Source organism: Equus przewalskii, chromosome 9 (assembly GCF_037783145.1).
Source record: "Equus przewalskii isolate Varuska chromosome 9, EquPr2, whole genome shotgun sequence".
Taxonomy (NCBI): Eukaryota; Metazoa; Chordata; class Mammalia; order Perissodactyla; family Equidae; genus Equus; species Equus przewalskii.
In genome coordinates this window covers 12,003,823-12,014,136 of record NC_091839.1, presented here as the reverse complement: position 1 = coordinate 12,014,136, position 10,314 = coordinate 12,003,823, and the positions used below count along the sequence as shown (strand labels likewise).

General features: G+C 53.2%; 1 protein-coding gene across 1 annotated transcript; it reads left to right on the top strand.

The window, feature by feature from the left end:
- Nucleotides 1-111: 111 nt before the first annotated feature.
- Nucleotides 112-8,490, top strand: EXOSC5 (exosome component 5). The gene is made up of 6 exons (XM_008537619.2): nucleotides 112-280; nucleotides 4,080-4,193; nucleotides 4,503-4,624; nucleotides 5,938-6,078; nucleotides 7,178-7,267; nucleotides 8,325-8,490. The coding sequence occupies exons 1-6, from the start codon at nucleotides 133-135 to the stop codon at nucleotides 8,415-8,417; spliced, it is 708 nt and encodes a 235-aa protein (XP_008535841.2). The 5' UTR covers nucleotides 112-132; the 3' UTR covers nucleotides 8,418-8,490.
- Nucleotides 8,491-10,314: the final 1,824 nt, after the last annotated feature.

The following is a 10,314-nucleotide window of genomic DNA, read 5'->3' as shown; positions in this document are numbered from 1 at the left end:
GCCTCGTGCGGGCGCTGAAGCTAGGGGCGGGCACTCCGGGATGTGCACATGCGCACTCAATACGCAGCCAACACGCAAGCGCGCGCTTTCGGGCGGAAGCGGTGGTCGCTGCTACACGTGGGATCCGGAGTCATGGAGGGTGCGATGCGGTCTGACGCCAAGGTTCGCGGTGAGTCTGGAACAGAATCCAGCCCTCGGGGCCCCGGCTGCAGCCTCCGGCACTTTGCTTGCGAACAGAACCTACTGTCCCGGCCGGATGGTTCTGCTTCTTTCCTGCAAGGTAAGAACGTAACCCAAGTAAATACTGCCTGGGCCACGTTCCCTCAGGTCATAGTTGTTTTGGGGCGCGGCTGCAGTGTCCTTGCAAAGGAGTGCCCACCCCCTCCTGTGCTACGTGGCACATGTCACTGTTGGACTAGCACAGAATTTCTTGCCTGAGTGGACACTACTAGGTACGCCAGGTTACATATATCTCCTGACTAGAAGGAAAAAGATATCTCCACCCTGGTAAATACTTCTCAGAATGAGAGAGGGGCAGAGCTTTCCGTAAGAGTGAATACTTTAGGGGCCGGCCGGTGGCTGAGTGGTTAAGTTCGCGCGTTCCCCTTCGGCAGACCGGGTTCGTAGATTCGGATCCAGGGCGGGACCTATACACCGCTCATCAAGCCAAGCTGTGGCGGATCCCACATAGAAGAACTAGGAGGACTTACGGCTAGGATATACAACTATGTACCGGGGCTTTGGGGAGGAAGAAAAAAATTATACGAGATAAAAAGTAATTTAAAAAGAATGAATACTTTAGAATAGGTAAAATCTCACCAGAGTAAATATCGCCTTTGACTGGATTCCTTCTCCGTCTCCCACAAACACACCGTGGGTCCTTAATCCCAGGCTGAGGCAAACCTGTCCATTTGCATACATACACAGTAGACCAGTCACCGCTACCGGCTTAATTACTTCCCAGACTGTGGCAGATCTTATACCCAGGTAAATACTTTTCGGGTTGAGGGTAATGTCCCCACCCTGGGTTGAAAAAGATTTTCCCCACCCCAGCAGTTGGGTCAATATCTCTTTGACTGGTATACACATCTCTTCAGGTGAGTACAATATTGCTAGATTGGGGCAGGTCTTACTTATTGAGTAAATATTCCCTTTTCTAGCTAAATACCTCTGAAACTAGACTCCACACCCTGACTCAGGTAAATATTCCTTTGGAGGTAGGCCTAAGGATCACCCCCATAGATACTTCATTCCCCTCGCTTGGGCATTACCTTCTACCCAGTACCAACCTGCTCTCATTCATTTCTTCCTTGAACCTGCCTGTATTTGTGCTAAGTACTGTTTTAGGCACAGAGAATACATCATAAAAAAATGTTTTTAATCCCTGACCTAATGGAGTTTACATTGTAGTCAAGAAGACAGGCAGTAAAGAACTAAGTAAAATACCACGAGGGAAAATAGAGTAGAGAAGAGTCATAGGGTGTGCCAGAGAGGGTTGAAATCTTACATCAAATGGTCAGGAAAGGCCTTGGTGAGATGGTAATGTCTGAATAAAGACCTAAAGGGAAGGGAGCAAACGCTGAAGATATTAGGAGGCAAGGCATACCACGCATGGGGAACAGCAGGAGCAAAGGCCCTGAGGCAAGAATTTGCCTGGTGTGTTTGAGGAAGTCAGGAGACCAGTGTAGCTGGAGCAGTGAGAGGAGGTTTTGGAGAGAGGTAAGGAGGCCTGTCCCTCCATCGTAGAAGGCCTAGTGAATGCGATGGGAGCCATGTGACATGGTCTGAATATATTTTAATAGAATCTTTCTGGCTGCGGTGTTGACCGTAGACAGTATGGAGGAAAGGGGGAGATGATGGTGGCTCAGACCAGAGTGAAAGCAGTGGAGGTGGTGAGACTCTGGGGTTATTTTGAAGGTAAACTAACATTTGCAGATGGTTTGGTTTGGGGGTATGAGAAGAGAGAGCTAAAGCTAAGGTGTTTGCCCGCATCAGCTGTGCTGCAGGAAGATGCGTTCAGTTTGGAACATTAAGTTTGCAATGCCAAATAGACATCACAGTGGCAATGTGAGGCACTTGGACATACAAGTCAGGAATTCAGAAGAAAGACCCAGTCTAGACATAGTCCTACTGAAATGAGGATGGACTACACCCATGGGTTGACAATTTGGAGGTCCCTGGTGACACCGTCAAGAGCTGCTCCAGTGGAGTGGTGGGGTCAAGGAGGAGAGGAAGAAGAGACAGCGAATGGAGACAGCTCTTCAGGAGTTTGGCTGTAAGAGGATCAGATAAATGGGGCAGGAGTTGAAGATGGATGTGGGCCCAGAGAGGAGAGAATTGCTCGAGAACGTCAGAGGGGAGGGACTCCCAGGCTCAGGTGGACCACAGGCAGCTCCTCTGAAATAACAGGGATGAAGACCCCAGAGCAGATCTAGTTCTGCTTCGGTAATTTCCCCCTTCGGGGCAGATTCTCCCGGAGCCACAAGAATCCCTCAGTTGTGTGGCATCTCCTCCCCAGCACCAGGAAAAACAGCCCCAGCCCAGGGACCTTCCCAGGCTCTCCCTCAGGCTTAGCGCTCTTGCTAAATTCAGATGCTTGGAGTTTCTTAGAACTTAAGAAATAAGGAGAAAGGTAGCCCCTTCCACGTTCTTTAACCTCACGGCCCCAGGACCCAGGAGCAAGAGGAGTCCTTGCAGACCCTCAAAACTGTGTGCCCTGTGCTTCCAGCCTCAGAATCTCTGGTGAGGTTGTTAAAAGTGCAGCACCCCGGCACCCACCCGATGCCTACTGAGGCTCGCCCGCTACATTTTTAACTGCTACAGTGATTCTCATTGCAGGCCAGTGTTTTGAAGCTGTGCCCGAGCTGCAGATTGCAGGCCCAGCTGCAGATTAGAATGACCCCTGACACTTCCAGTGCCTGAACCCCACCCCTGAGCAAGTGAATTCGGATCTCTGGGGGAGCGGCCTGGGCATCGGTATCTTTTCAGGCCCCACAGTGATTCCGGCATGCAGCCAGGGTTGACAACCACTGTGTTAGTAGCCTGCGACCAGCTTTCTTTTTATCTGGAGTGGAATAGACAATATCAGAGTATATGAAAGCAGTAATGATAAGAGGTGTTTTGTGAGCCCTCTGTTCCATTTACACACAGACTTGTGTGAGTTCTGGGACCCGCTGTAAAATGTATTTCTTATTGGAAATTATTGTGGTCTAGTGGTTAAGATTCGGTGCCCTCACTGCCCGTGTTCTAGGTTCATTTCTTGGTCAGGGAACCACATCACCCATCTGTCTGACGGTTGTCATACTGTGGCGGCTGCGTGTTGCTGTGATGCTGAAAGCTTTGCCACCAGTATTTCAAATACCAGCAGGGTCACCCATGGTGGACAAGTTTCAGCAAAGCTTCAGGACTAGACAAAGAAGGACCTGGCCACCCACTTCCGAAAAAACTGACCATGAAAACCCTATGAACAGCAGTAGAGCATTGTCTGATACAGCGCTGAAAGACGAGAGGATGGTGCAGAAAGACCAGGCAGGATTCCACTCTGCTGTCCATAGGGTCGCTAGGAGTCGGAATCGCCTAGATGGGACGAACAACAACAAATTGGAAGTTATAGTCAGAAAAGTTTGGAAGCCACTGTTGTAGTCCAAACTCTTCATTTTGCAAATGGTAAAAGAGGCCCAGAGAAGTGAGCAAAATCAGCTGAGGTTACAGAGCCAGTAGGAGGCAGATAGGATGAGAAGCCAAGCATTTATTTCCCAGGTCTTAGCGTCTTTGCCCCCATTCATTCCCACTCTGGGGAAATAAGCAGGAGTTAGGACCCACCTGGACCCTTCAGGGTGTCTTTAATCCTCACAACACTGAGGGAGGTATTTTTGTTATCCCCGTTTCACAGATGAGGAATCAGAGGCAGAGAAGGGAAGCAAGTGCTCAAAGAATCACTACCAACAAATAGTGGGCTGAAGGGGGGGTGATGTGGGGAACCCCAGCCATCCAGCTCAGTGCCCACACTGTTACGTGCCACACATTGGGCCCCAGAGGCAGGGAAGATGTGAGTGAGGCCGCCCATGCTGTCTCCCCAGGGGACACCTCCGTCCTGGCAGGCGTGTACGGGCCGGCTGAGGTGAAGGTCAGCAAAGAGATCTTCAACAAGGCCACGCTGGAAGTGATCCTGAGGCCGAAGATCGGGCTGCCTGGTAATTGGGCCCAGCTGCGATGGGAGTGGCCAGCAACACAGGGCATGGGAACTCGGACTTTTCTCCCCCAGGAGGCTCCCTTATTGAGTGCTGGAGGTGGGAGGGGTGGGAGGGGTGGGGTGGGTGGCAGTCAGGTCCTGCCCCCTTCCCACTGGGGATCCTCTGTCATCCATGCAGGGTCCTGCACCAACCTGGGCTGAGACTGCAGGCCCTTTCCAGAGGGCTTGGGTGGGACGTATGGAGGAAGGTGAGCCAGATGGAAGGGAAGAGCCTGACAACCGCACCCCACCCCACCCCTGATTTCCCCAGGCGTAGCGGAGAAGAGCCGGGAGCGGCTGATTAGGAACACGTGTGAAGCGGTGGTGCTGGGGACGCTGCACCCCCGCACCTCCATCACCGTGGTACTGCAGGTCATCAGCGATGCTGGCTCTGTATCCTTTCCCCTGGGCCACTGCCTCCAGGAAGTCCTCCAGAATCTCTCTGATTGCCACCCTTGCTGATGGCCCTGTATGCACCCTCTGCTAGCCAGAAGACCTCCAAACACTTGTTAAGCACCAACTTTATTGAAGAACAGCAAACACAGCTTGAGTGCTTACTATGTGCCAGGCGCTGTTCTGAGTTCATATTAACTCATTTAATCCCACGGAAAGGTTACCTCACATACCTAGTAATTGGCAGAGCCAGGACTTGAGCCTAAGCCATCTGGTTCTCCAGCCCAAGGTCCCTGGCAGGCAGGTGTTCTTATGTTCCCATATGTCAGGTGAGGAAACTGATGCCCGGAGAGGAGAAATCACTTGCCCAAGGTCACACACCTGGAAGGCAGGCAGGACTGACGCCTAGGCCTGTCTGACTCTAAAGCCTGTACCATTGACCTCTACTCTGACCCTGAGCTTGGATTTGAGGCTCAACACTGGGGGATCCCTGAGCAGGCAAAGCAGTTGGGTCAGCAGCAGGACCCTGAAAGATCCCTGTCATTTGTATGAGAGAGGTTGAGGCTGAGGACCAGAAAAGGGCATTTCTAGAAGGCTGCGCTGGTACATGGCTCTGCATTGGGCAGGCGCTTCACAGACGGGAAGGAGAGAAGGGCTCTTGTGACCCCATTTCACAGGGGGAAACTGAAGCTCAGAGGGGAGGTAATGGAGGGTCAGTGGCAGAGGTGGGACTGACCGATTCTGAGGCTGGGCCCGGATCCACTTGCTAGGCCTGGGGAAGAAAGACTGGAGGTGACTCAGGCAGGGCCTGCTGTCTGTCTCCAGGCTCACCTTCCACCATGCCACAGCCACGCCTCTCCCCTGGACTGAGGGCAGTGGTCATGACTCCTCCCTCTGTCACCCCACCTGCCCACCTGGTAGTGGCTGCCTGCTAGATTCTCCAGCTCCAGGCCTGGCTCTGCCACTCCCTCCCCATGAGATCTTGGAAAGTTTCTCCCCTCTCTGGCCCTCAGTTTCCCTGAAGGTGCTTGGCACATGCCAGTACACATCTATGGAATCTCATTATGATCCCTGATTGAGGCTCAGAGAGAGGAAGTCACTTGCTCAAGGTCACACAGCTGAGAGGTGGCAGTCAGTTCTGGAACTCAAGGTCACTTGATCCCAGACCCACTTAGAACTATTCTGCCCTACTGCCTTCGTGGACCAAGTAGTGAAGTCCGCCACAAGCACTGTTAGGGTGAACGGAGGTGAGGCTACGTTCTGCTGGCCAGCCCTACAGTAGAAACTTCTTAACCACTCCCCGTGTCACTCAGCTCCTGGCCTGTTGCCTGAATGCCGCCTGCATGGCATTGGTGGACGCAGGTGTGCCCATGCGGGCCCTTTTCTGTGGGGTCACCTGTGCCCTGGACTCTGATGGGACCCTCATGCTGGACCCCACGGCCAAGCAGGAAAAGGTAGGTATGAAGCCCAGGTGGTGAGGGCCGTGGCAGACACTCCTGCTTCTCCACAACATTTCACTCATACCACCTTAGTCCCAACTGGCAAGCTCTTCTCTGTTCATCCAGGCAATTGCTAGACACTCCGCTCAAACCCACTTAAGCAAGAAGGGAATTTACTGACATTCAGGAGCAAACTCAGAAAGAACAGAGGTCTGGCTAGGAGCCAGGGCCTCACACGCCAACAGGGTTGTTTTTGCTTCGTTTCTCAGTCCCTGTTCTTTTCTGCACATCGGCTCCATCCTCTCTGGCCAGCGTCTCTCCTGAGGCTGTGACTGGCCCCTTAAGCTCCATGCTTCCCCCTTAAGAGCCTCAAAAGCAGAGGAGGGAAGAGAGCTTGCCTCAGCAGCTCAAGTTCACGGTGTCCTAGGGCTCTGGTTACTCTGAGTCACTCGCCCAGTGCTGTAACAGTCGCATCCAGTCAGGAGAGCACAAACCACTTGGGGGATTTCAGGCAGGGAATTGGATGCAGGGAACTGGTTGCAGTAGTTTGGAAGAGCTGAAAGAGCAAAAAAGGACGAGGTGGGGACACCCAGTGATGAGAGGTTCTACCAGCCTGGGTGAAGCCAGGGAGCCAGCTCCTGCTCTCTGCTGTGGAAGGCGTTGTCACAGCTGGTTCTGGATGCACAGAAGAAATCTTGCTTTTGCCCTGACTGTCCCGAGTGTGGACCTTGGTGCTGTCTCCCCCTCCTTCCAGTCTGCCAGCACATTACTGCCAGAACTGAACTGGCAAGGGAGTCTGGGAAATAGTTTGTCTGCTTCCAGCCCTGTGGTACAGAGTGTGGAAGGGGCCGGGAGGCTGGTGGGCACCAGGTAAATGACGCATTGTGGCTACTCCTATGGGGCAGGAATACTGCGCTTGGAAGCCCTCGTCAAAACCATGCGGTTGGAATCAGGCGTGGGGAGCAATTACACGAAAGGCGTAATTACACAGCGTTCCCGGGGAAGCAGGGAAGAGGTGGTTCAATGATGAAACAACAGTGACACTTGACGCCCGAGTGCCTGGCTCCGGGAAGGGCGAGGCCCAGGTCCCCCACCTTCTTCCCCTCGTCCCTAGGAGGCCCGAGCAGTCCTGACCTTTGCGCTTGACAGCGTGGAACGGAAGCTGCTGATGTCCACCACCAAGGGGCTCTACTCCGATGCTGAGGTACCAGCACGTGGAGGGGGATGAACGCCAGATCTTTCCTTCCCGTCCAACATGAGGTCTTATCCTAACTCTGCACCCGACCCTGAGAGGTTTATGGAGAGCCCCTTCCTCGCATCCTTTCTCTACATAGGAGTTTTCAAACTTTGTAGCCACAGAAACCTTTGTGAGAATTTTAAAGGGAGGCCCGATTATAAGATAAGAGAGGAGGAGCTCAGTTTTGAAATTAGGTGAGGGCGAGGCCGGCCCCACAGTTAAGTTTGTACGTTCCGCTTCTCGGTGGCCCGGGGTTCACCCGTTCGATCCCGGGTGCGGACATGTCACCGCTTGGTACACCATGCTGTGGTAGGCGTCCCACATAGAAAGTAGAGGAAGATGGGCACGGATGTTAGCTCAGGACCAGGCCTCTTCCAACCAAAAAAAAAGGACTGGCAGTAGTTAGCTCAGGGCTAATCTTCCTCAAAAAAAAAAAAGGGGGGGGGTCATCTGAAAGGCCCCCCCCAACTTCCAGCTCAGAGTGGTGCACCCCCAGAATTCCAGATCCCTGAAGAACAGTTTGGAAACTCTTGGGCCAAATGGTCTCCAAGAGCATTGCCAACCGGACCTCCTGTGAATCTAGGAATATGTGGCAGTAAAAATTTGGGGTCTCGCATTCCGTGGCTTTTAAGATTATTTGGAGTCACGGCCTGTGGCTTTAAAATTCCAGATCTCTCCAATTCTGGAGCTCTGTGAATTTGGGATCTCTTCCCGTGTCAGGATGCCTGATCCCATTGGTCTGAGGACCTGGAGCTGTCAGAATCTTACCCTTGAAGCCCTCACCTCTTTTTTTCTGCCCTTTCCCTCTAAGAAAGCTCATGAAGTGGGAAAGAAAGAAATGCACTTGAGAGAATCCCCTTAGCATCTGCCTCACCTTGGAGGGAGGGGCTCGGAGGGGGAAGTGGTAGGTTGGGGGGCTCTGGGAATCAGGTCGGGTTGAGGGGAACCTCTTGGGTCAGTGAGGCCGTGTGTGTGTGGGTGCAGGGATAGTCCCCCAGCAGTGACCAGTCTCTCCCCTTCCCAGCTCCAGCAGTGCCTGGCTGCAGCCCAGGCCGCCTCGCAACATGTCTTCCGCTTCTACCGGGAATCGCTACAGAGACGTTACTCCAAGAGCTGAGGCAAGCTGGGGCAGGGTGCCCTCCTGCTGCCACCACCCACTCCCTCCAGCGCAAAATAAACCAGTGACCCAGCCTTGCCTCTGTCCTTGTGTGCCTGGGTGAGCCAGTGGTCCTGCTGAGTAGCTACAGCCCCTGGATCCAGAGGGCACAGACCTCATCCCGCCCCCCACACACACCAGAAACATCCTAGGATTGCACATTTGTTGAATGAATTCGTTCAGTCTTCATTCAGATACCTGTTGAGCACCCACTGTGTGCAGGCCCTGCTAGGTGCTGAGGACTCAGAAGTGATCCAGAGACCTAGGTCCCAGGTTCAAGGAGTAGTGGGGTGATGGACAAATAAATTGGTGTTTGTCAGGTGGTGGTAAATGCTATGAAAAAACAGAAAGTGGGGAAGAAGGGTTTGGGCAGGGCAAATTTAATACATCAGTCAGCAATGGCTTCACGGAGAGAGGGAGGAGAGGGGGACATCTGAGGGAAGCCCAGGAGGAGGCCAGGGAGCCAGCTCATCTGTGAGGGACAAGCCAAGCCTCAGGCAGAGCCCTGTGGAAGGTCAAGGACCAGCAAGGTGGCCAGTGTGGCTGGAGCGGAGCATGTAAGGGCAGGAGAGGGAAGGAACAGGCCTCAGAGAGGAGTCTGACTCTGAGCGCTGCTGTTACCAGCCCAACAATTCCAGGAGGCAGGGCTGTTATAGTTCCCCTTTTAAGATGAGGAAAGAAGCCCAGAAGCCAGTTGGCTGCCAGAGGTCACCAGCTAGTCAGTGGAGGTCACCAGCTGGTCAGTGGTGGAGCTTCAGCCCCACTCAGAGCCCAGACTGTTCAGACAAAGCCAGGGAGACACCAGCACACTGGGCTGCCTGCGGTTCCCATCTGTAAACAAAAGTGGCTGAGGCCCATTGGTGCTCAGTCAGGTGGTGGCACCCCCAGGGGGCGTATGGAACTATGGGAGGCATTTTGACTGCCCCCTCCCCCCGATTTAGTGGGCAGGAGCCAAGAACATGTGAGCGCCCCACGAGGAATAACTCTCACAGCTGGGCCACATGGCTGCCAGATCCTGTCTGCTGCTGCTGTCTGGGGGTTTACGGTGAAAATGGCACATCTGGTGGGCCCTGTGCTGCACCCTGCACATGCTTGAACTAGCTCACCCAGTTCCCACAATTGCCCCAGTAACCAGGAAGGAAACACACAAATACCATTAGCTTGAAATTATGCTCCATGAGATGCTTAGGAGAAGGCCAAATGGGGACTAGTGTTTTCTTCTAGTAACAGCCACTGGAATGACACTCAACAGAGAGGAAATTAAACCACCTCTCACCCCATTATTTGCGATTACTGGACCCATTTAGTGAGCACTTCCTGTACGCCTCAGCTGAGCGCTCATGTCGGTTTTGCTTGCTGGGTCCCAGCACTTTGATGCCTTAGTGCTCCATCCTTCTCCCCATCTCAGGCCCTTTGATGGGGCTGCCTCCCACCCCAGATGGGCCAGTGAGAGGGTGCCTGGGAAAGAGAACCTCTGGCGTCCCTGAGCTGCCAGGCCCTTTTTCTCCCTGAGAAGGGGGAGCCCTGACAGAAAGAAGCCAACAGCGGAGAAGAGGGCCAAGAGATGGAGAAACCAGACCATTTCATTTGAGCTCCTGAATCGGGTTCTACCTCAGCTTTCTTCCGTGTTGTTACGTAAGGCAGTTCGAGTTGCATTTCTGCCACTTGCTGTCAAAAGAGCTCAGGGAGAGACTGCTGTTCACATGTATGACTGGTTTGGTCCTCGCCACAGCTCCGAGGTGTGGAGAAAATTAGTCCCATTTTGCAGATGAGGAAAAGGGAAGCTCAAAGAGAAGTCACTTGGGCTCCTATGTGGAGGAGTAAGGACTTGGAACCGGCTCTCTCCAATTCTCTACTG